We start from the raw sequence: 26899 nt of genomic DNA on the forward strand, positions 1-26899 counted from the left end.
AAATTATTTTTCCTGCAGTATTTTTTAAATAAAAGAAAAGCATTGACCATCATTACCTCCATTAGGTGGGTTATAACTTTTTTATACCACCTCAGACATTTATGCTCGCAAGTGTAGTATGATAGCATTTGGTCATGATAGTCAATTAGCTTCATATACTTTGTATACATAGCCACAAGTCTTGGTTTGTTCTTCAATTGCCCTCGACGATTTGTTACAGTAATCAAATCGGCATTATATTTGTTGGAATGGGCCAGTGTATAATACGTTGTTCTTGTATAGTCACGTAGTAGTGCTTCCATCCACGTTCCAACAACAACTGACTTCTCTCTGCTCGGGTCGGTATTTATATAGTATCGTTGCCATGGTAACGGAGACAAACGAATGATCTTGTAGGGTAGTTTATTAATACTGACATACACTACATTCAATGTATAATACGTTGTCCTTGTATAGTCACGTAGTAGTGCTTCCATCCACGGTCCAACAACGACTGACTTCTCTCTGCTCGGGTCGGTATTTATATAGTATCGTTGCCATGGTAACGGAGACAAACGAATGAGCTTATAGGGTAGTTTATTAATACTGACATACACTACAGCTAGTATTTGTCTTTTGTCTTTCCAAGCAATTACACAAAGTCCATTCTTATTCATGATAGCCAATTCTCCTGTCTTTATTTTTTCTTGTTTAATTTGTAATGGTGTGCCTTTTCTATTTAAATTTATTGTGCCTGTGCTGTATATTTGTAGATTTTCTTCTGCCAACCCTACACTTATATAAAAACTATCTGTATATAGACTATGACCCACATTTTGAAAGGTTCGTGTGAGATGTAGCACTACTTTATTTACGTATTTTGTACCTCCAGCTACCGTATCAGCAGCACCTGCATATAAATGGATCTGTACTGCTACTCCTATTTGATCGGCAAGTACGTAAAATTTTAGTCCATGTTGATGTCGTTTTCCCTTTAAATATTGCCTGAACTTCAGGCGACCTCTCCAGAGCATCATGGATTCATCTACAGCAAAGTGTTCAGACGAATAATATATTTCAACCGTTCTTTTATTTAAAAACTCAATGATGTATTTCACCTTACCATAGCTCACATTACTTGTCATATTTTGCACATAGATCACTCTTAAAATTTGAATAAATCGGTTTCTTGACATTTTTGTTGTGAATATCCGTTGGTTAAAAAATATATTTTTTTTCCAGTAATGAACTAATCTGTTTATTTTAATAAATCCCATAAGGAAAAGAAGCCCGAGAAACAATAATAGCTATTGCATGTCAAGTTCTTTCCATGTCGCCGCTCTTACTTGTGAATTAGATTGACGTTTTAATTCATTCCCGTAATCATTTGAGCATTTCAGAAGTGTTTCTAGAAAACTCATCGACATTATTGCTCTGAAATAGTCAATTGGTTCATTTCCGAGATGTACTTTTAGTCCTGGATTGCCACAAAATTGAAATAGGTTTTGATTTTCCGGAAATGGATTATCCATTCTCCAACCCATTTGTTCATCAACTTCTCATCTTTGTACATCATAAAGTTCATTATCAAGGTTTTCCTGCGTTTCGTTCATAGAGTATAGAGGCTCCTCTTCCTCATCAAAATTTTCTTCATAGTCTCCTTGTAACAATCCAATAAGCTCTGCATCGGACTTAGGGTTATTTTCAATAATTACCTCTCCATGAACAGGCTGGGAATCCTCTCACATAAAGAGAGTATTTTCAATATCAGCTCCAATTTCAACTGAAGTCGAAAGGTTGGGGTCCTGAGACAGATCCATATTCGATGCAGCAGACATTGAAGCCATTGGGTCTTTAAACGGATTTATATTACTCCTCTGAAAACAGAATAGTAAATGGATATTGTAATGTTCACCCCTTAACCGTCCTTTAACTCAAGGCGGAAGATCAGTATTACAAATTAAATAACATATATTATGTTTTATATAAGGAGCAAATACTACAAATTGTCACTTTATCGCAATTGAATCGAAGCGTAATCGTTGCCGTTTATTCGTTTCCCTATTATTTAATTTAATTATCGACTATTAGTATAACTGCCTCGTCAAGTGGCTACATGTGCTCCTGAGGAGAGCTCCGCTGAGCCATGAGCGGGGCACACCACGAGAGAGGCCGCAGATGCGTTATATCAATACAATCCCGCAGCCTCTCCGATCCGTGTCGAGGACGACCATCGCAGTGTAGTGCATCCCGGGTTCAAATCGGTCGGGAGGTCGGGAAAATAAAGTTATTGAGTTTTTCTGCCGAAAATTCTAATAATAGCGAAGATTCAGTAGCAGCCTGGAGTCTGGAAGTTGGAAGTGTGTACACTCCCATGCCTCGGAAAGTACGTAAAACCATTGGTCCTGTGACTGAACCCTTGCCGTTCAATCCGATTATGAGAGTTAGAGAATAGAGAGTGCACCTGTGTTTGCGCATACACTTTTATACTATGTTTCTTGCGTATAAAAGTTAACACTTAAATTTTTTGTTTTAATCTATCCTGTTATGTTACCATCATAACGATTTGGTTCTGATTCGAATAAATATAGAATATTCAAAGTTGAATTGAATCGGCACGTATATAGCCCCAGCTCTATGTACAAACACCGTATTCACTTCGCGCCAATACCAATATATACATATATTTATATTTATTAAGCATCAAGAAGTGAAACTGATTATATAAAAACCTCGAATTGGTCTTTTTAAAAATAGAACACGAAGTCATATAAATTGATGTAAATAATTCACTCAATTAATTTTAAAAATCCAAACACATTAAAACACATTCAACAAATCACAAGTCGCGCCAATAATGCATTAATTATTGAACCTTTTTATCCATTAACAAAATGACGGTTTTAAATTAGCGCGCGTCTTTTTTTTTTTAATAACGCTGTTGTATGGATCAAGGAACCTCCTTGCTATATTCTATTTTCCCACGCTCCACGATGTTTTCCTAGATGATAGACGGATAGATATATATTCATATATACATAATATATATTCATATTATAAAATACAAATTAATACATTATTGTAGATGTATGTACACTACAGATATTACTCATTTCTGATAACATATGATTTTCAAACAAAAAGGAAGTTTATATTTAGCTAATATAGCTTGACTGTAAAATCATAATATACATATTTAAAAAAAAATATGAAAAAAGCTAATCAATGAAGGCAAATACTTACCAAAAAAATATTTCTCGCCAAAGCAGGATAACAAATTCGCGTACAACAAGAGAGTAGATTTTTTTTATGTTTCATTTCTAACTTCACAAAGATTTTATTTTTTATTTCTTGCCGGGTTTTTCAAATTTTAATCATTATAATCCTCGTTGTTCTTGATTCAGAGAACGACACGTTGTTCCACTAGTGAAATTAAGAGTTGAAAGTGAGACATCGACATCTAAATTGTCAGCCATTTCTATTAATACGTGTGATCTAACAGCAAAACAAACTAACGTGCGGTACAACGTACACCGCACCGTGCTAAGGCAACCACGACGCCGTCTCTCGTTAGCGGCGCCATGCCGTTCATGGTGGCCGATACCGCACCGTAGACATGTGTCCACGGCCTAACGTGACGATTCAAAAATCCCCTTATGAGCTTACTTGAAAGATTTGATTCGATTTTTTTGCGTTTGATCTCTAAATATTTACGCATATTTTATAATCATGTATGGCTTGCCAATTAAATAAAAGAACATGTTAATAAAACTATTTGCATATATTTACTCATTTATTTTAACCTTTTAGTACAAAATAAAACTAGTACACAGGGATACATCTCAAACCTAGCATTTGCAATGTTGAAAAGTCCGAGGCTTACGACAATAAGTCTTCTCATTTGTACTATTTTAGACACTAACGTCACACTGATTAGCTCATTTCCCCATTAAAAAAATAAATGTTAGTCAAAACTGAATAATGTAATCACTCTTGGACTTAATCTCGAAACGCTTAATTGATTGCCAATATACACTACCTTACTACTGGTACTTTAGAACCGATTTAAAAGCTAACTTATTTTACAAATACACAATTTTGAGGTTTGGAGCGGCATTGGTGAATTTTACAGGCACAATCAAACCAGTGCACTCCAATGTTTATAATACACATAACGACCTGTTATATCATAGTATTGTTATTAGAGTTTATCGTCTGTATAAAGATAAATTAAATAAGTGCATATTAATAATATAAAAAATCAATTTAGGCCTATAGAGATTATGATAGTTTATAGAATAAAAAGTGTAATAAAATTAGAAGTCGTTTATGTATTATAAGCATTATAATATCTTAAAAATCTCATTCACTGAACGCAATTTTTGTCGGTCTTAATTATAACCATTGCTCATGTTTTATATTACTTTACACTATCATATTAATATAATCTTGAAAATTCTTACTTACGTTGTAATAGTGCACCAAACGGATATGGACATTTATTAAATAAAGAATTACAACATGCAAAAAAAGAACGAAAAAAAGTTCACTTTCTTTTAAAATGTCTCTAGCGTTTAATCTACAAATTTTCAGCGAAAGTGATTACTGATTAAAATACAATAGCAATGCCCATACCCAACTCTTTAAACCCCTTTACACAAATACATGCGTAAAGCTGCCAATTATGAAATATATAAAATCTTATTGGATCAATCTTTAAAAATAAATTTAAAACTTTAAACGTTTTAATTATACCAAATAATTTTAATAAAACGGACACTTAAAATGAGTAACTAACAAATATATTCATGAGATAAATCGTCTTCATGATTTTAAAAGTAAGTACATTTCATAATATTTTTAATAATACAGAAAAAAGTCAATAATTATTACATAAACACATGTATGAAGATTTTAATTTTAACTTTGTAAAGCCTTATTGCTAAAAGGCGGATAAATCTTCGTGAGCTTTTAATCGTGTAAAAATTACATACAGGAATATCGATATAGCGCCGGTGATTTACAACTACGAAAACCTCGAAGTACATAGACCCTGTTCTAGCAATAACTACGTATAATTTCTGAATATTGGCTCGCATGCATGTTATACTAATATCTTTTTACAGTGTTAATAAGGCATTTATTTCTTGGTTTGTTTTGTGGCTATTACTTATTTAAATACAAGTTTGTTCCTATATTGATAAATGAACACTTATAGGTAATTAATTATTGTTTTATCGCAAATATTTCACAGAATGTTGACACGAAATATATATTGTAAAATTGTATGATGAACATTATGCATGCTAACCACGATTTTACACCGATCGTTTATTACCAGTGAAGCCCAAATTAAGGATATGTATCTTGCTTACATTTTTTTTTTATATATAATAATATACAATTATAAATAATAATCATACCCGACGGGTTTAGTGTTTGTAAAAGGCGTAATTGTACATAATATATAAAAACATTAAAATAACTTAGAAATTTAAAACACTTTTTCCATAAACCTATTTTCGGGCTTTAGCTAGTTTGGTTGCGTCACATGGCTAGTATACGCGTGCGTCAAATATACAATAATGCTCATTTGATGTTTTTATAGTCCGTTATGTTCGTTAAGAGCGACATTGTTATTAATTATTTTTTCGATAACATTTATTTAAACATAATGTGCAAATATTAATTTTGGCACAACATAATTGTAAGTTGTCTTATTTCTGTAAATAAATATGAAATCTTCGGAAGTTTATTCTTGTAATTTTATTAATAGCCATTTCTCATTTGAGAAATGTCTTAAGATTTTATAAACAACAGACCCAAGCATAATCAAACGACTTGTGGTTACCTATATTCGACGAGATACGCCTTGTATTTTAAATGTTTGGAAACATCTTTGAAAACATAACATAAAAAATGAAACATTTCGTGTCTGCCTGATTTATAATCGTATAAGAAATTTATGACTCCCATAATTAAGATTATTATTTTAGAGTTCGAAAAATATTTAAATATTAATTTGAAACAAGAAAATTTCAATGTAAAGTTCTTTCAAGACTATTTTTTACTGTGTATGAATTTAGTATTGAAGACTTTATTTAATAATTATCCTTTTTTACTTAAATTATAGTTGAAAGAAGTGGTTCAGGCGAAAACTTTTTGCGATTTTATGTAATGTAAAGGTTTGGCTTTATTTAATCACTAAGTAATAAATTAAGTACCTTCATTCATTCATTTTATACTCATCCAATAGTTACAACGAACGAAAAAAGATATCTAAAAATGATTTAATGCATGTAAAAATGCTAAATGACCACCAAACAATTTGTATATAACTATAATTGTTTACATATCACATGTTTTACGTAAACTTTTGTATTGCATGTATATCAGATAATCACTCAATTTAATTCATGTATTGCTTAAGGCTCACTGTACATCTACTATTCTGTCTCGTTAAGAATGTACCATTAAGGCAGCGGTTATGATGTCAATATTAGGAATATTCTAATATTTTAATCATTATTTTATAATTGAAAATTTTTCAAATGTCGACCACAATTTTACTAGCGTTTTATTTAATTAATTTATATTTACAATTTATTTATTCACACACGTCGTCGAGTTTTAAGATTTCTCAAAGAAATGATTCACATTATTCAGGCTGAGCTCTCCATAAAACATCAAAAACGAAACACAAAAACAATAAACGACCGATGCGAGAACGAATCGCACAGATACCGAATCATGTATTTCGAACACTAACACCTAAATGAACACATGAAATACAAATCCGTCGCGGCGCGATAGACGTTCGGGCGTGCCGAAAATGAACGACAACATAAACCTAATATTGATAATTACAATTCTTAAACATAAAATAAACTCATTAATATACATAATTACATTATATATTCGAAAAAAAAAATTAACAAAATTGATAGTCAACATTCGAGAGGAGCACGATCGACAGTAACGTCGCGTACGCGATCGCAGCGCCTCTCGAGTGGCAGTGTTCGATTACGCTAGGCAGCGGCGGGGCCCGCTAGGAGCAGCGCTGGTGCGAGAAGTGACACAAGTCGCAGCGCTAGATGCGCGGGCGTCACATCGGCGGGCGCTCCCAGTCGACGGCGGCAGGCGGCGGCGCACCGCTCCACGCGCCCCACCGCTCGCGTCGGAAGAAGCGCTTCTTGAAGTGATGCGGCGGCTGCGGGGACGGCGAGCGGGTGGCGCTCGCCCCGCCCGCGCCCGCCGCGGCCACGGGGGCCACGCGCGCGTCCGCCGCCGCGCCCGCCGCGCGGCTCTCTCCGCCGTCGGCGGGCCCGCGCGCGGCCTCGCCGTGCCCGATGCCGGAGTCGGGCGACGTGTTGCACGCTTCGTCCGATCGTCGCCGTTTGTCCTCCATCGCCGTAGAAGCGAAAGATATTATCTGATCGAAGCGAAACGCTATTCGGTCCTGCCACTTGCTCTCTTCGACTTCTTCGCCGCCCTCGCCTTCTGAAACGGTCGAGATATTCATAAGTTTCGATCGCTCCCCTGCGCGTGCGCGTGAGGTGTGCGGACGAGAATGTCACCTGGAGGCCGCACGGCGTCCGGTAACTCGTCGACGAGCGGCGTGGAGGTGTTGGAGTGCGGGTCGGGCGGCGGGGTGCGACGACGGCCGGCGTCCTCGGGTTCCGGCGCGCCACCTGCCGCTCCGGCGTTGGTGCCGCGCCCACTCCAATATTCCGATGCTAAAACTCGAGCTTGCAGACAAGCGGCGAGGCCTATTCATAAAAATATCGCGTTGTAATTTATTGTCCATATAAATTTCATTAGGATGCAAATACGAGTACTTTGAAGAAGCTTTTCTTAAGTTAATAAATATTAGAAGTGTGTTGCCATAAGCGATACTTACCCTCAAGCGGTTGATTTGAGGAGACGGGTTCATGGTAGCGAGCGCTCATATTAACAGTTGCGTTAATAATGCTTTGATTTGATATTTCTAGCGTGCGTTCAATCTCTCCGTTAACAAGGTCACCGATGGTGCGAGCACCAGGCGCCGCAAGCCTTTCTTGTGACAAATGTCGGCGGAGTGCAAGTTTTGCCGGAGAAACCTAGACATACAACCAAAAAAATACAAGTTAAGTAATTTCCATGAATCAAGAAAATCTATATTCAGCATTTTAAATATATTAAATAAGGCTCTTAAGTGAATGAAGACAATTCGAGATATCTTATTAATATAATCGCACCTGCGTATAGTCTGGTTGCGCGGCGTGGTGATGGCGCAGGTCAGAGACACGCTGCTCGGGGTGAACGTGCGGACGCCCGTCCCGCCGCTCGTAACCGAACCGCTCGCGACGCACGTCTCGCATGTCTCGGGAGTCCCGCACGTCGCGCACGTCCCGCAGAGCGCGCGAGTCCCGCACGTCCCGCACGGCGCGCGCGTAGGGCGAGGTGGCGGGGGGCGCGGCGGTGAGGGCGGGGCGCGCCGCGTACTGCGCGCCGGTCCCGCCCGCCGCCGGCCGCACGTACCCGTTAGCGTACGCGTGGTTGGGTACCGTCTGTCTCGGCTGTCACAAAAAAAAAATTAAGAATGCGATAACACTATGAAATAAAGAAACATTACTTTATAATAATATGAGATTTACTATTTAATTAAACACATTTATTTATATTTTTATTTTATGGGCCGTGCTCTTTGTAATTTTAAGTTTAGTTTAGTTTTTGAAAATAAGATATTTAATTTAAATAAAAACCTTTTCAAGTTACAAAAGCCTTTTGGCTAAATACATATATTAAAGAAAAGCGATATTATTTAATTTGTAAATAAATTACGAATATAAATCAAACACTTTGGCATCGAAGTTGTACTTATATTGGTAGCACATCAGCAATATATACCAATTCCAAAATAAAATTTAGAATTAAAAAAGGACAATGTACCTCTAGCCGTGACGCTTTCCGCTGCTCTTGGTCTTCATTAAGCACCGATGTAATTATACTTTTGAGCCTGTCTTCGAAATTGATCACTTTCGGTGATTCCTGAACCTTGGAAACAACGTTGAGAGGTTTCTGGGACTTGACGGGTGACTGTCTCGCTAGGGGAGGCGGCTGGACGCTGCGTTGTGGTTGCAGTTGCGCGCGATGTACGTGAACTGTCTTCGATTGCCTAGACATTAAAAAAAGTATTGTTATTATATAATCATACGACTAAAAATTTCTAGTAATAAAACTTAATTGTTTAAAATAGAACTCAAACAACACGTTAGACGTTATTCAACACATTCAGGGTTGTACCTATGATCCATATGTCGGTCTGCTTCCCTCGCATAGCCGTTGACTATCACGTTCGGTTTTGATATCTTCGCAGCCTCTATTTGTCGACCAGTTTCTAGAATTTTCTGTGCGAGAATTTCGGGATTCTGTTCTTCGATTTTACCCACATCTGGCACATCTGGCCATTCTTGGGAACGTGATCTATGCTCTCTTGACTTCCTCGGTTTCGAGTTGACTGTGTGCGGCTTGACGGTGGCAACTGGAACCGTCGGAGTCATTACTTTTTGCTCGCTGGCCCTTTCCATCTGTATGATCTCATTCTGCAGATGGCCAACTTGTGCGTGAAGTCGTTTCCTATGTGCTAACGTGGCCGATATCTCTTTTAAAATACAATCGTGTGCTATGTTTTGTGTAATTTCTACATCCGGAGGTATATGTCCTAGCTGTCTATACTTCTCTGTTATTTCATAAGTTCGTTGTTTCACTAACATAGCCTGTTCAGCCTCTATACTGTTTACCTGAAATATGTCATTTCATGAGAACAATACCCATCGGCGAACAATAATATTTAAATAGTCATAAACAAATTACCTGGGCCTGCAATTTACTAGCTTTACTTTGCAACTCTTTATGGCGCCCCACGATCTCTTTAGCCTTCGCCAGGAGATCGACAGTGTTGTTGGCGTGAATGCCAAGCTCGCTCATTCGCGCTTTCAGTAGCGCAACGCTGTCGCTAATCAGCACATTGATCTGTTTATCCAACTGTGAAGCACGGGACTTCAATTTTTGATTTCTCTCCTACATAGCAAAATAATGTCAATTACTTTTAACATAGAAACAACTTTGTGAACATAGAAAACAATAAGAAAATCTATTTATCAGTAATCACGACGAACAATGTAAAACGAGACGTACCTTTTCTTTATCTATCTGGTTGCGGATGTCGGCGGCGTACTCCGGCGTGTTCATGCGGCGAATGAAGGCGAGGTACTGGTCGCGGAACATGTCGAGCAGCAGCTGCAGCGAGTACGGTGCGTGCGGCGCCTGCGGGATGTCCAGCTCCGAGTGCAGGCGCTCCGCCGGCTGAAGCTGCACGCCCAGCGCCGACAGTCGCTGCTCCACGCAGCCCGGCGGCGGCGCCGTCACCTGCAACGTGCTCGGGTGAGTCGCGGGTCGGAATCACAAATGTTTGCACCGGTAATAAGAAAAGCTCGCGTGTCTCAAGATTACGCGAGCGACACTAACGGCGCCATTGTGCAGCGTGGAGGCGAGCGTGGTGGAGTGCAGCAGGTCGAGCCCGGCGATGGCGGCGGGCGCGGCGCGGCGTCGCTTGGCGCGCGCCACGCGCCGCCGCGCTCCTCCCGCGCTCGCGCTGCGCTTGTTCGTCGCGCGCCGGTTGCGGTCTGCGGGACGTGCAATCGTGTTACAAGTGCGTGCTAACATTGGTAATACATATATTGCCCGCTCCTCCATTTGTATATCTATCGGAGGGCCACATTTCAAAAGAAAAAAAACTGTAGCGGGGACTTTGATATATAGTATTGCGATACTGACTGGAGTGCGGCGAGGAGGCCCAGGGCGCGCCCCACTCGCGAGGCGCGGGCTCCGGTCCGGGCGGCTCGTCCGTGCCGCTCGACTCCTCCTCGCTCTCGTCGCTGGAGCGCCGTACCACCCGCCGCTTGGCGGCCGCGGCAGCGCGCGCGCGCGTCCGTCCCACCTCGCCCCTGGACACGCTAACGGTTAATCGATATATTTGATAGCTAGTAGTGATTGAGTAGAAACTAATATCGTTCAAATTCAAGAGGGCGATATGACACCACGCGGGGGAGTACCTGATGGGGCGGGGCCGCGCCAGCTTGCGGCGCCGCTCGGGCAGCGAGGCGGTGCTGTGGTTGCTGTTCCCGTTAAGCAGGTCCGGCGTGGGCTGTCTCGTGGGCGGCGCGCTGGCGTTACGCTTGTCGTCGTCGCCGGCCTGGCAGCCCTGTGCACAGCGGACATTCACACGTGCCGTAACTCTAAATCATTTTTCGTTACGCGTTACACAGAATACCTACGAGTACGTCGAACGAAACGCTCGTTCCGATGTATCGACATAAGATTCCGATATGGATTAAAATACTACATTATATTCCAAGTTATAATGCGATAAGCTCGAATGTACTATGACCGATCAGTTTTATGAAATAGATCGTATAGCCTTTTTACAAAATATATAAATGTATGATAAATATAATCGATTAATTATACTCTATATAACAAACAACAATGAGTATATATTCATACATAATTAGATTGTGACGAGTTTGACCCGAATAATCTTAGATAAATATATCATATGACTACTTATAAACGACAGTGCAATATAATATTATAATACAGTAAAGTGAACAATAAGAAAGATTATATGATTGGAAACAGACCCTTTTGCTGACCTTGAGTTTCGGATTTTTCAGTCTTTGAAAGTATCTCTCCAATTTGGTCCTATCTATTATATGTAAATAGTAAGATACTGGTTTTCCCGTCCACGAGACGTTGCCCTTGAGCGGCGACATTTCGCTCACGTGCATGATGGTCCCTATGTCGCTCAGGTTTCTGTCTGTTATCCTAAAATTCAGCGGGCAGAAGCTTTTCGATGATACAATTTTGGCTCCGTCTTTTAAATCTGCGAATCTTTCTTTCAATTGGTGATCGACATGTGGGCCAAAAGCGAAGTTGTTGACAAATACGATGGTAGCCGAATTTATTTTCTCTCTATGCTCATCCATCAAAAAATCTCCCTTTATTAATTTATATTCTCCATATTTTTTTCCGTACCATCTCATCCACATTCTAAAGTGTAAATCCATGCTCTGTAAACAATCAGAAATCAAAAATAGTTTTATCCAATTTCTTGTAATCTTAAGTAAGTTATAAAATAAGATATATTAATATTATAAATATAAATAGTAAATATTACTATTATGATTATGTAACGAGTCAATGACGATATAATCATAAAATATGCTTTATTTTTAAACAGTTAGAAATAATTATTTTACAAATTTTATATCGAATTTTTATTGTAATTCATTGATAACACATTTGACAGTAAAATAGAAAAGTAAGAAATATGATAATTTTAGTATTGAGTAATAAAATAAAATATAGTTTTCGAACAATACATTTACTTTTTATTATGCCATGTGGTGCCAAAAAAGTAAAATTGAGTCAACCCATTTTAAACGATGATTGTATTTAGATCCTAAGACTTTTTAGTTAAAACTTCTATGCTAGCGGGTAGCCGACCGGCCAGCAAAATCATTTCCTTGGGGGATTATCTCCAAGTTGTTTTGTTTGTTTGCCAAAGTTGTCGTCTAGCAGTCTGCGCCGACTCCATATAATACGGAATAAATTACACCGAATGATTTATTAATAAATGATACACACCTCAGCATATTTGCTAGGTACTTCCGCTTTCTCGACACCGAAGCAGATGCGGCAGGGCGTGGCGGCGGCCATCTGCAGCACCACCTGCCCCACGCCCGAGCCGAGGTCCACGAACACATCCTCCGCTGTTATATCGATCTGATCTATCATCTGACAGATCAATTCGTAGGACGTTTCGCCGTATACCTGAAATCAAAATCATCATTTTAGATAAACTTGTTCATATATTACGGAGTGCAAATGATGTCTGTGAACATACATTTTTTTATTAATCTTAAGTGATGGTATATCATATGTCCCCCGAAGGTGAAGGTTTAACTTTAATATTTAAAAAAAATATCATTTAAAATATAAGACTCGGATCATTATGTTATATCTAAGACAGTCTTATTAAATGTGGAAAAAGATATTTGGTACTAATATTTTTATATATATATCAATGTAAAAAATAAATACCTCGGGTGAAAAAGGTTCGTATTGATTTAGTTTGTCAGGATCCGAAACAGCTTGGTTGTATGTCTGTTGGAGAATGTGTTTCAGTAGACCTCTGGAAGGATACTTGTTCAAACGCTGGGCTGGCAATGAAGTACCCTTTTCCTTTAAAAATAGATTTAAATTAAATTAAAAATATATCTATAACGATTTTGTATTATTTCATTGCAATTATATTAGTTACTAATTAGTAATTATATATATTATATATATACGTATCGTCTGTGAATAATATCCAGGGACATTATTCACACGCGGCCATCTGATCCTAAACTAAGCAGAGTTTGTACTATGGAAACAAAACAACTGATATACTACATATACTACTTTTCTTTTGTAAATATGTACATACTTATATAGATAATTACACCCAGACTCAGGACAAACAGACATGTTCATGCAAACAAATGTCTAACCTGGGTGGGAATCGAACCAACAACCTTCGGTGTGAAAGGTAATCTACCAACCACGCCAACCGGCCCGTCATAAAATAAACATAAAGTAGTTTTAAAAGAATATCTCTTTCTTGTTAAGTTCGATCAAACTTATTCGGTACATTTTGAGGCTGCATTTATAATTTAAAGTTTATCAATGAATAAAGAATTTCAATAAAAAAAAACTTTTCAGCCTTGACATTGACAACGTCAAAATGCTCGAACGATAAAAGCACTTGATCGCATATAGGAACAATGTAGTTAGCCTTGTGTTCGATTACGTTTCGTGATTGATACATACCTACACAACTATTTTAATAACGTAGGTAACCTTAACAATTTTTCGAATATATTATTTTATTTATGGATAAAATTACTTATCATATGTGCATTTATAAAAACGAAATAAAAATGCAAAAACATGTTTATTTCGTTTTTATTTATTACTAGCTAATGACCGGTTTTCGTTGCAATACATGTTTAATATATTGTTTTGAGCAATTATCCGATACGGCTCGCACGACACCTATTGTACTATGCCAAGAACCTAGTCTTTTTTATGAAATAGGCAGGCGAACGGGCACCTGACGGTAATGGAAGTCACAACCGCCCATAATCATTGGCACTATACGAAATATTAACCATTCATTATATTAATTATGTCCCTTTTGTCTTACATTAAATTACAGTTTACAACCCACCCTTCAAACCTAATAAACAATAATAAGTATTGCCGTTTGGCGGTAAAATATCTAATGAATGTGTGGAACCTACTTAGGCGGGTTTGCACAAAGCCTTACCACCAATTACCAACAAATGTACAAAGTTTCACCTCAAAAGGATACGGATCAAACTTTTTTTTTATATAAACATAACATTCGATCTAATAAGGTAAACCCAACTGCTATGTATTTAATTACGACAGTCAATTTAGTTTAGCACATTTAATTTCACGTGGAATTTAGTAAAATGATATTTTTTAAGCAATGTACATTCTAAGCCCTACTGGTGGTAGGGCTTTGTGCAAGCTCGTCTGGGTAGGTACCACCCACTCATCAGATATTCTACCGCAAAACAGCAATACTTGATATTGTTGTGTTCCGGTTTGAAGGGTGAGTGAGCCAGTGTAATTACAGGCACAAGGGACATAAAATCTTAGTTCCCAAGGTTGGTGGCGCATTGGATATGTAAGCGATGGTTGACATTTCTTACAATGCTAATGTCTAAGAGCGTTGGTGACCACTTACCATCAGGTGGCCCATATGCTCGTCCGCCTTCCTATTCTATAAAAAAAAAAAAAAAAAGCGACATAAAAAAAACAAGAGAGGGCTACTAGGACGTGTGTGAACTATTTTAACACTCAAACTTAATAAATATTGTTTCAAACGTTTGATTAATACCTGAGCCCAGTGAAAAGTAATGCAAGCGAATAAAAGCTCAACATAAACTATAAGTAGGTCAAATACTTTCAGTTTTCTGGGGCACTCTTCTTACTTTCGACGTTATGACTTTTGTTTTTATATTTATAACATTTTGTACAAGTGTTTGTACCCGCTGCTAAACTACACGTAAACAAAGTGTATTTTGATTACAGATACAGATCTTTAAGCATAACCGGTACAATCCGGTTACTGTCCATCCTTATTAGTATTATCAATGTCTAATACTTAGTTTTCTAAAAAACTTACAATATCCTAGCTAGCGTATTATCCTAGATTACGATAAACATTCTTACGTCATCATCACACAACATGAACGTAGTCCGCTCAAATCACTACCCGTGACAAATCCTCAAATGAATGTTGGCCTAGACCTTAGGCCTTAAAGTATAAGTCATTCGTGTTTCTTGAACAACAAACAAAAACAGACGGGATAATGTAATTACGTATCCCTTTGCACGAATTCAATTTTTTTTTATTATTTTCTGATATCATGGAAAGAACTGATCTTTCTAACAAATTGTACTTATTTTTTTTTTTATCAACATGAATATTTCAAATGAAAACCCTATCTCGATCAATTTTTTAATCCTGAAATTTAGTTCGGGATGCTGCCTGGTAATTAAAGATAAGATACACAACAGGCACAGACAGACAATATGTCTGCGAAGATACAAAAACGAGAGACAAGAACAAACAAGTTTTTACTTTTTTTATTTTATCTATTACAAATCAAATAGTTACAATGATTTATCCCTTAAATATTTAATAGCCTTCGTATCATGAATCTTATTTTGCATAACTCTACAAAATGGTTTCAACGTTGGCTATATCATACTATATATTATTGGCATTTTAGGTACATGCCTAATCGGACAGATATCAATGTCCTATAACGGCATATTAAAGTCCAAATAGTCCACTTATCACTTGTTATCTATCATTAGCGCTATCAGAGTGAGAAATTGGCTGTTTCGGCGAACTTTCTTTTAACGTAAAAAAACGAAAGTGGTTTAAGCTATAAAAATATACTTTATGCAAAAATAAAGTTAAGTCCAATAAACATTTATATTAATATCATCGAAAACATAATGAAGCCGATTGTTTAGATTTGATATTTATAAAATATAATGAACATATTAAATGACCTGTAACTAGTATAGTCAAATACATATTTATAAGTTTAAAAATGTATATAGAGCGAATCATTAATCAGAACTTCAACATTTAAATAACTACATACTTTTACTCTTTGAAATGATTGAAGTAAATCTATTTATTGGTAAATTTTCAATAGTTGGGTGTATATATTAACGAAATGGAGCCAGTTCGCGGCAACTGCGGCGGTGGGCGCGTGGCCTCGCGCGTTCCTTGTTTACGTTCTGCAGGCATTTCATTCATGCATCCATCGTTTTAATATTAAATTGTACCTACACTTGTTTTAATGTCAGTAGCACACGCTACGTTTTATCTTAAATATGTATCGGTTTAAAAATATATAATAATATACATGAAATAAGATTGACTGATTCCATTTATATTTAATTTGCTCTTTATTTTTACAACTTGCTAATAAAAAAATACTTCATACTAAAATAATATCATATAGGTAACTCGTTCTGAGTTAGTTAATTTGTAAAAGAATCATTTCGTAATTTAAATACTAATTGTAGCTAATTGTTATAAAAAATAATAATAAACGGTATATTTCAAAAATGTAAAATCTATTTAAAATTCTTCACAGTAAATATTTTTTTATAAATGTGAAATGCTAAATTTGGAAAATATTAAAAAATATTAGGTAGCGTAACGGAACAATTAAAAAAAAGAGGTAATTTTATAATTTTAGGTTTACAATATAATGTAATACCTTTAACTACATTTATCGATAGTTAAGTATAAAAATTCAATTTAATCAAATTCCAAGAACACAGCGACGCTAGCGCAACCAAAAAAAGGTCATTAACACTACGTGAGACATTCGCGCTGGCTCAATATTGCGGTCAACGCCCCCAAATACGACCCGTCCTAACGTCTATTAAATTATAATTCGCTGTTAAATCATAATTAATAAATTATATTTACCATGATGTAAATTAAAAACATTTTTACGGCAAACGATATTCGGATTTTGATCATGATTACAAAATAAAAACGTGAATAATGCCTAATTCTTACAACAATGAACGAAGGTAATCAACTTTTAGTAGATGCCTGTCCGCCGCTAAGGTCACTCAACTCGAAGATCGACACTAATGTCGATGACTGAGAGTTTGTATTTCAAAGACTTTCACGGGCGATAAATACACGTACATTGCGCACTTTCTTGTTGAATATGATAACGCTATGATAAATTTCACAGAGTTCTTTCATTCCATCCATTTGCTCGTGATTGCAGTGACAGAACTGCTCGAATGTCAAAACTATTGTGAACGTGAAAAAATATATTGGTTTTTGTTTTGTACATTCAAAACCTGCTACAACAAGAATTGGTCCGATTTCAATATTGTGTTTCTGTATTTATTTATGCACTTTATGCTACATTTTGATAAGCTCTTAAAGTACGGGCAAAGAAGATAAATATGACGTAATCCATATTATAATATTATAAATTAGAATAGTATCTTGTTTTACATAACTATGCGTGTTACAAAGATTTTAAATTATAGGCATTAAATATTGAAAAAATTTAACATACCATGCGAATGTCGATATTATATTCAATTTCATGGAATTCTAGTAAAATAAAAAAGTGGCGAAAATAGTATAACAAATATATAGTGTATGTACATACATATAGACCGTACGAAAACATCTGCATTGTGAAAGGGCCGAGGTCAGGGTTAAACGTGTATTCAAAAATTGTAGGGAGTGCAAGATATTTGCAAACGAGCGTCAAAAATAATACAGAATGAATTACGTACATGTTACATGTAACAACGATTTTAAAAGAGTTCTTGCGAACATTTCAATGTAATATAACTTTTTAAATGAGTGTTGATATTACTAACAGTAGGATATTTTATATAATCATAATATATTGAGTATATATACGATTACGATGTAATTATAAATTAGCACGTACAACTACCGCGTTAGGCACTTCCTAGATCGTAAGCACAAGGTTGCGGACAGTTTAAGTATGCGTTTACTAGTCATCGATCACTTGGTGACATCATGACCGAATCTCGTTTTGCAGTCGGCTAATGACGTTGAATTACATTTAGATTTGTTATTATATTAAACATATTATTTTAAAACAATTGTTTTTACCGTAAAGGGAAATCCCCTTCAACTTTATACTCGACTATGTCACGATCTATTTTAATAATAAGTTAAATAGTATTTATTTATATTAACTAAGAAGATATTTAAATACCAATTGAATATTTTCTTCATGTATTCTACGTTTCTATTTCTACCGTCCATTGGCACTGCCCGGTAACAATTATTTTGAGCAGTCGTATGTATAAATAAACTAAAAGCATATCGCGGTAATAGGATAGCTTACTTCGATACCGACTAAAGAATAAAGATCCCCTAGTCTGCATAATTACTAAATATGTAAACACAATATTTTTTGTGGGAAATAATAATATGTCAAAAACAAAATACTTTGACAATAAAAGTGCTTTATTAAATATTGACAAAAAAATTACTAATTCAGTTAAATTGATTATAATTTGTTATATTTTTGAGTACTTTCGAGTAAAATGTAAGTTTGGAAGTATCCGAATTGCGGTAAGAAATTGTATGCGACGAATATAAATAGAGGTAGCCTCGTGCTATGTCTGCTTCGACCATCGATCGTTGCGTCCTCGCCGCCATCTTGGCCCTCGTATCTCCCTCCTGCAGTCCGCGCTCCACTCCCCTCTAATGCCCCTCACTGCCCCACATTCGTGTTACGTTTTGCACATGCCACACCATATGATTTTTGTCTTAGAAACAATAACTCTGTATAATAGTACAGTAAAAATAATGAGGTTAGTGAGCTGTAGACTTCTGTAGGATATTATATATTGTCTAATATTCTAAATTCATAATATTTATATATGTATATAAAATCGTAGCATCTTTACAAATATAATTAAATGAAATGCTGTACAATGTTGTTTAATTTCTATATAAATGTAGGAAGTGTAAAAATAAACGAAGGTGACATTGAAATATTTTTCCGCGGCCTGGAAACTATGCCAGTGTAGTGTTTGAATGTGAGGGAGGGAAGCGAATATAAAATGAATCATGTTCATATTCCCGCATGCATGTCTTAAAAATAGTATGTATAGAGTAAAATAATCTTTTTGTTTCACTATCGTGTTATTTTGAGTTGATTATTGTGGGTACCTTATATACTTATATGTCTATTATATATAATTGTTCAAAAAAAGGACAAGTTCGTGTCAGTCGTTCAGGTGTAAGAGGTGTAGGGATCCGCAGTTACGAAAAGCAGATGAAACTATTTGTGTGGTGTATAACTCACGTATTAGACACGCGTAATGTACACATTGTATGATGTATGTATTTTATTTTTATTGAAATAACAAAGGATGCGTTATTGGAACTACGATTTATATTCATAAGTTATGTTAATAGCCCACGAAATAGATTCCTTTGTTAATTGTACTTTTTTTAATACATTCGCATAACATTCGTCTGCGACTCTGCGTTGCTGTGCTTCTGAGTCATAAGTGATTACCAGAGTATAATAAAATTGTCTCGTTATAAATTATTAATAAAGATGTAATAAGTACCTACATCATTTGATATAAATAAAAGGTGTACGGATACAGCACAGTTTGTTTAATTCGACAGACTCGTTTCTCTGTCGCGTTTCTTAATTACTAGTTATCGCCTGCGACTTCGCTAGCGCCTTGGGGTTCAAAATTGCTTCATAACAAACTTTATCAAAATCTGTTTAGTTTTTAGCCTTGAAAACGTAACAGACGGACTTACTTAATGTTTACCTATGTCAAACATCAGTCGTTTCATTAAAACTTTCAACATAAAAAATATATATTTTCACTTTTACATTTCGATTCGACTTTTATAGTTTGACCTAGTTGATTCTCGTTTCGAAGACGAAAATAATTTAGGGAAGAGCAATGAAACCGGGTACTAAGGAAGTTAGAAAACTTTTTTTAATTCCAAGGTTTTAGTAATATTGGACACATTGAAATAAAACTGTATTTGTTCAGACTTACGTAGCAATTATTATGAAGGTGAACATTAATATAAAATGACCTTCTCAGATAACAACGCTAATAGTCTAAGATAACAGGCCCTTTAAAAAAGACAATTTTCATACATTTGTTTTTTGTGTTGTGTGTTAATCACTGTTAAGTAAAATAGATATATGTCATTAGATATTTTTGATATAATATGTCGAAATGGACTACATAACAATTCCTATCTAATTATCTATAAATAATTAAGGTATTTATTATAGTATTTTTTGTGTATAATGGCGGAATACAAAATAGACAATAGTAATAAGTAAATTGCCGCGTCAAAATCTGTCATTATTTATTTTTATAGAGCCGAGATGACTCAGTGGCTAGAACACGTGAGTCTTAACAAGAGTTTGCGGGTTTTTTTAGTTTACTTTGCGTTGATAATTCATGCCGTGCGTGACCTTCTCAAGAGAAGCATTTGCCCAGCAGTGGGATATTTACAGCTTGTCACTTTATATTTATTACGTAATTAAATATTATAATTTTTTGTAACAATAATTTTACTTGGTAAATTATTCATCAGATCCGAGTTATGTTAATTAATAAAAAATCGTTTTAACTTTTAAGGCTTAATTGAGCATAAAAATCAAGTATTGATTTTGTTCAATTAATAAAGTGTATTTAATCGACGATTTTACATAACATTATATAAGTCGTAAAGATAATATGACGTGTTCTGTTATTATTAATTAGGTTACGTAAAATGTCAATCAACAATATATATATATATATATATATATATGTCACGTTATTATACAGGAAATAAAATTATTACAGAATTCTCTATTATATAAAAAGCGCATGACTATATACATAGAAAAACAACGGCCTGTGTTGTCGTCGTGCTGTAGTGTGCACCGGCCGCTAGCAACTATCCAGCTTGCTTTTAATAGTGCAGGATATCGATCGTACGAGGACGTAGAACCCTACAATATCAACTTTTAATACTCACGTGTTTATATCGTCTTACAACTATTTTTGACACAACGTTCTTTCTATTTTATATATTTGTAATATAAAACGTTTTGTTATAATTTTTTTTTGTAGTAATAACAAAACTATATAGTGAGTGTTGTTGAATTATCAGGATTCCATGAAAAACATGTGGCGACGTCTGTTTATGAGAGCGTATCCAAACTGCGCAAATTAATAGTTAGTTATTCGATAGTTATTATTTTTCTAATCCACTCCAATACGTAGTCGAGATCAAATGGGCAGAGATAAAGTAATTAATACCACATATTTATCGAGACAGATAGAAACTATGATTACTTTATAAAATTAAATTGTTTTTAAACGAATAATAAATAGTATAGTTACTATAAAATATTAAATATATAATTACCAATGCGACAACGGAGTCTATGGCGCGATTGAAGCGATCGCAGAGTGCTCTCATACTTTCGTATGAGTGGGTGTCGTAATCGCTTAGAATATTCTTTTCCAATGCACCTTTCATCTCTGGTAAGTCGTCGCAGACCCACCTAAACAAAAATATATATATATATAAAAAATAAGGTTTTATTATATAAACGTTATATAATATAAACGTTTATTATATAAATGTTTTAACTTTCAAGCGAGAAGTTAGAAGACTAAAATTAAATAGGCACCAGCTGTTTTTATCACCTTACACAAATTACATATGCTTAACCTTTATGCAGTTGACAGGTGTTTTGAAATGATAGAAAAACGTCAATCTACTAAGGGCCTGTTCCGACTTCGTGTGGGTCAAGAACTGGTCTTTATCGATATGAATTTATTTACAATATAGTGTATAAACATATATTTTAATCATTCGTATAAAACGCTATAAATGATCGTATTACAAAGTCATCTTATGAGATCTTTTAAGTATGTTTCACTACGTCGGAAACAATTGATCTGTCTTAGAAATATCATGAAATATAATGTAGTTCAAATGCTTAATTATAGTATATTATCAAGGAATTTGTTAATAATTATAAGCTAACGTTACGTTACGTTTATGAATTTCGTTATAGACATTTCTAAAGCACCTTCTTAACAATTTACTAATAGTATTTTTAGCGTTTAAAACGAAGTATCCAACTTTTTTTTTCTAATTTTTCACTATTTCCTTTTTCACTTTTACTAAACATTCCAAAATATTTTCCATAGTACTGTATTTTTTAACCGGTCTCGTAAATGACCAGATAAGGGCAAATGATCGGCACCGACTAAAGACGTTGCACCATAAGAAATAATCCTTATACTGTCAATGTTCCGCCAACCACGGGTACTGACATGTTATGTCTTTAAGCTTGTAATTACACTGCTAACTCATCCTTTAAAACGGGACAAAGCAATACTTTGTAGGTAAGCCGGTATATTATTCTACCTCTATCTCTAAATGATGAGTGAGTCTACCCAGGCAATAACATATTATATACCAAATGCATATATTTCTAGCAATACTAATTAAATATTACGTAATAATTTAGCTAAATATTGATTTTACTCATAGAAACCTTACCCTTGGAAATTCAACAATAGCTTTAAGTAAATAGACTGTTTTAATAGTACCATTTTATTATATTACTCACACTATATAAAAATAATAATAAAGAGTTTATAGAGACACCGTTACGAAATAATTAGAAGATTCTAGCTACGATGATTATTAATCAAACAAAGAAACTAAAAATATACCTTTTCTAAAGTAATTATATAATTGGACAATACAAGTGCCCGTGTCACAGGGTTATATACGGGTTTTTTATTTAGTTGTGTTATAAAATTTTAAATTCAATCACTGGTATCTTTATAGTCGGTTATAAACGTCGTTAATTAAATTACTATAAAAATATTAAGGATAAAGTAATTTATATTTAAAATTGTTTATATTTTTCGTTCACTACGAAATTGTTTTAAAAAATTGTAAAGCTTTTCGATTTCATTCCAACATTTTAATGTTTTGTGTAACTCAACATCTTGTACTCGGAAACATCGTAAGGAAAGTTGCACGTGTCGGATCAAAAGCTGATACATATGTATCCATTTACCAACCCACATCGGCGATCAGAGCAGTAAGGTGGAATAAGCTCCAAGCCTACTCGATGAGGAGAGAAGGCCTTCGCTTAGCAGTGGTTCATACGTAACTTTTCTTTATACAATGTGCACGGCACCCCAATAAACAAGAGTATGTTATAGCTGTGTAGTTGTATATTAAGATATCCAAATTTATTTATTAAACTATATATTAAATAATCGTAATACTGATGTAAGTATTTATAACAAAAAAAAAGTTTGTAACTTTGACTTAGTAGCTACAAAAGGGCATTCCTGATTCGCATTTCAAGGTCACAATGGAAGAGTGAACGCGTCCGGTCGAGAGGAGGTCGCGGTCGCCCTTACCACCCCGACCGCCCGGGACCGAACGGGTCAACTTGCCAAACTAGTTCTTTTATTTCCGACCTGCATAACAGGTGAGCAGTAAGCGTCATGTCTTCATAATTCCAATAACCCGTGTCACAGGGTTATATACGAAACATTTAATGTATGTAAATAAATAAGTATGATTAATTGATCAACATATTATAATTTGTATTGTTAGCATTTCTTGTTCATTGTAATTAAAATTGTAAGCGCATTGTTTTTTATTCCAGGTCGGGCAATAGGGCTACGTAGCAAGTAGGTAACTCATCAGTGCACGCGAAATTGTTTCGGCCGGTCATCGCCCTGACGTCCTTCGTGTTATGCGAACACTCACGCAACGTTAATTATTAGAGCACATTGTCATTTCAACTACGAAACTTTGTTTAATTCTTTATCCAGTTACAATTACAATTATTGTTGTGTATCGCATGAGTTTCTGAGGTATCTAAAGGTATATTCAATTTGTATTAGAAAAAACAAAATCAATTTTTTGTTAAGTAATATATTCATTTATTCTCGTACCTTATTGTTTCTACTATTTCTAAGGCTCCATCGTGTTTGTCCTGCAACAAAAAAAAAATTATGTTCATACTTTTTACATGTTTTCTTTATGTAGTCACATACATTTTGTTATTAAGTAGATAGATGGTTCAAGAATATTAAATTATTAGTATATCTTCTATATTAAAATCATTATGAAAAATTTATGACAAATTAATCAAGATTAGATAATTAAGTTAATAAACAAAGTTCTTTACTAATATTAATAAAAAAATTCCTGAAGCAAAATCAGTTCATATTTAACATGAAACAAAAGCACTGACATTCAATGTAAATAAAGATTTTTACTCGCAATTGTTGTATGTTTTCAAGTATTATTTACCGGCTCTGGTCTCCCATCATAGTAAATTATTAACTTCTGTATTCACTCTACACTGATCTTACTATGACAGCAGCTAAATGTTACTCTATTTAAAAAATTAAAATACATTAAATAGAATTTTTATTTATATTATAAATTATATTGTATATTGTGACTACATAGGAGAGGAATCTTATTACTTATCAAATATTTGTTTTATACATATGTATGAAACCAGCACTAGTGGTTGGCAACTTGTAAGTTAAATACTCTTTATTCGAACTATTTTACAGTTTGCTTAAAACTTACTTCTTTCTTACTAGATATTTGTAAAAATCTCTTAATAAACAATGGTTATAACTCTTAATATTAAATACAATATAAATTACATTTTACACAAAAAAATATCTATGTAAAAACTTAGATGATGTATGTCATAACATGATATGTAAAAATATAATAAACTATTCATTATATATAAATAGATAAGGTATCCTTTTCTAATGCATTTCATTATGCATATTATGTATGATGTACATTTCATTATAAGTATATTCAAAAAATTTATTGAGAAAATGAAACAACAGTCGAAATTTATAATTATATTATTATAATATAGTCTGTCTTCTTGAATTGACAAGAACTCTAACAAATGAAAAGAAGTATGAAATTATTATTATTAAAACTTGGTTCTAACAGCCAATGAGGGTCATACTAACAATCTAGCTGTATAAAAATATTATTTCTAATATTTAATAATCAAAGACACTATTCATTTGATATTTATTTATATGTTGCATAAATTGATGTTGTAAAGGAAGTAATAATAATAATATAACCAGACAATCTAAGGTCTACACTAATTGCCTTAAAAAAATAATTGATTTATATTATTTCTTTATAATGTGAATTTAATTAGGCTACATTCTAAAAAAAATATTATACCTTTTATATTTTTTTATGTACTCTTCAAACTCTATCTATAGTTACTGCTCTACTGCCACTATTTAGGGTTTTGAATACATTTGTTATTAAAAATAAAAATGGTAATGAAACAGTCTGATATGACCCAAATATGGGCAAATGCCTCAACTCCATTTGAGGAGAAGTTTTGGAGCTTAACAAGTTCTCAAATATTACATCAAAATAAATAACAGTTCCTGCATAATTATTGAGCAGTCCAAATTTCACTTTCTTGTGGTTATTGTAGTTTTAAATAGTATATTCACTATCATAATAACCTACAGGATGTGATCCTAAGCTACAATCTCAGTATTTAAACTATTTAAGTTTATATTTTAACTATTTTTGTATCATAATTTCTGATCTATTTTCAAATACGTAAATGTAAATAAAAGAGGACGGTTAAAGACTACGCAACAGTGTGTACATATCTAAAAAAAGCCGACACCTTGACAAAACACGAGGTCAATACACTCCACAATACAAGATCCATGTGATTAGACATTACAATAACGCATTTATTTTTATTTATTCAATATAAAAATAATAATATAAAATACTAAATTCCATTATATACTCAAAAATTAGCTATAATTTGTCTTAACGCTGCGTATCTACATATACGCACCTAGTTGTTTAAACTATTCATTATGACAGCATTTCATACTTTTTCATTTAGGTTTATTTACAGACACAAACATTATTTACTTTAACTTAATTTATCTACTATGTCTGTCTATAGAACTATGTTTATGTTTTTCAGTATACAACAATTTTATTTCTTACCGAGCCATGACCCGATGTAAGGGGCCATGTATAAACAACAGGTTCTGCGCCTGCAGGAGAGTGCAAGCGTAAATCCAAAGCCATGATAAGATAACCGCTGCATTAATGCACACTCTTTTCACTTATACACTAAATTTATAACTATAAACAATTGATATTAACATAATTTCACTGCACTTTCACACACACACACTCTGAACTAGGCTGGGCGCCATGTTGAAAATAATATCAATCTAATCATGGCCGACAAATCGGTGTTGTCATCATTGTTTAATTATGGTAAAAAAATGATATTAAAGTAATAAAGACGCATGCACCTTTATAAATAGAACATATTTATGTGTATGAAATAGTTTTGTTTTTCTGTTATTGACAATTATATATAATATTTTGATTATTATGCTTTAGCTACAAAAGAGGATACAAATGTGCATGCTGTATTGTGTACATCATGTACACGTTTGAGCAATGATTCGGACAGCTCTATATTTGATACCATTGATTCAAAAATTTGCTTGTAATGTAACATATAAATTTTTACTTTTATAAATATGCTTATGTACTTGAAAAATGATTATTTTTGAAAAGAATTATGATTCAAACATTTATGTTAAAAAAATTGCATTT

At 34.5% G+C, this 26899-nt stretch overlaps 1 protein-coding gene and 1 long non-coding RNA gene across 7 annotated transcripts; one reads left to right on the forward strand and one right to left on the reverse strand.

The window, feature by feature from the left end:
- Positions 1-3759: 3759 nt before the first annotated feature.
- Positions 3760-26510, reverse strand: LOC126768173 (histone-lysine N-methyltransferase, H3 lysine-79 specific). Of its 5 annotated transcripts, none has more exons than XM_050486144.1 (17): positions 26273-26510; positions 24184-24224; positions 21611-21749; positions 13126-13266; positions 12670-12855; positions 11676-12092; positions 11076-11224; positions 10798-10976; positions 10489-10646; positions 10159-10389; positions 9835-10041; positions 9265-9761; positions 8911-9136; positions 8217-8537; positions 7880-8078; positions 7557-7748; positions 3760-7479 (listed from the first exon to the last, which is right to left on the reverse strand). In XM_050486144.1, the coding sequence occupies exons 1-17, from the start codon at positions 26354-26356 to the stop codon at positions 7085-7087; spliced, it is 3762 nt and encodes a 1253-aa protein (XP_050342101.1). In that variant the 5' UTR covers positions 26357-26510; the 3' UTR covers positions 3760-7084. The 5 variants fall into 5 exon arrangements, with proteins under 5 accessions (XP_050342101.1, XP_050342093.1, XP_050342085.1 ...); XM_050486136.1 differs by having other exon boundaries at positions 10798-10967; positions 11664-12092; XM_050486128.1 differs by having other exon boundaries at positions 3760-7476; positions 11664-12092.
- LOC126768199 (uncharacterized) lies at positions 19194-24182 on the forward strand. 2 transcript variants are annotated; one of them, XR_007669219.1, is made up of 3 exons: positions 19194-19310; positions 23586-23711; positions 23892-24182. It is a non-coding gene; the product is annotated as an uncharacterized LOC126768199 (long non-coding RNA). The 2 variants fall into 2 exon arrangements; XR_007669218.1 differs by lacking the exon at positions 19194-19310 and adding an exon at positions 21660-21729.
- Positions 26511-26899: the final 389 nt, after the last annotated feature.

This window comes from Nymphalis io, chromosome 1 (genome assembly GCF_905147045.1).
Source record: "Nymphalis io chromosome 1, ilAglIoxx1.1, whole genome shotgun sequence".
NCBI classification, from domain to species: domain Eukaryota; kingdom Metazoa; phylum Arthropoda; class Insecta; order Lepidoptera; family Nymphalidae; genus Nymphalis; species Nymphalis io.

Bases quoted from the DNA above. Each gene is read 5' to 3' on its own strand.
- LOC126768173 (XM_050486118.1), bottom strand. From the start codon at position 26,356: ATGGCTTTGGATTTACGCTTGCACTCTCCTGCAGGCGCAGAACCTGTT. The intron at 24,225-26,272 runs GTAAGAAATAAA...TTTTTGTTGCAG, and splicing joins TTACATCGGGTCATGGCTCG to GACAAACACGATGGAGCCTT. The intron at 12,093-12,669 runs GTGTGTATCATT...GATTGTTTACAG, and splicing joins TACCTAGCAAATATGCTGAG to AGCATGGATTTACACTTTAG.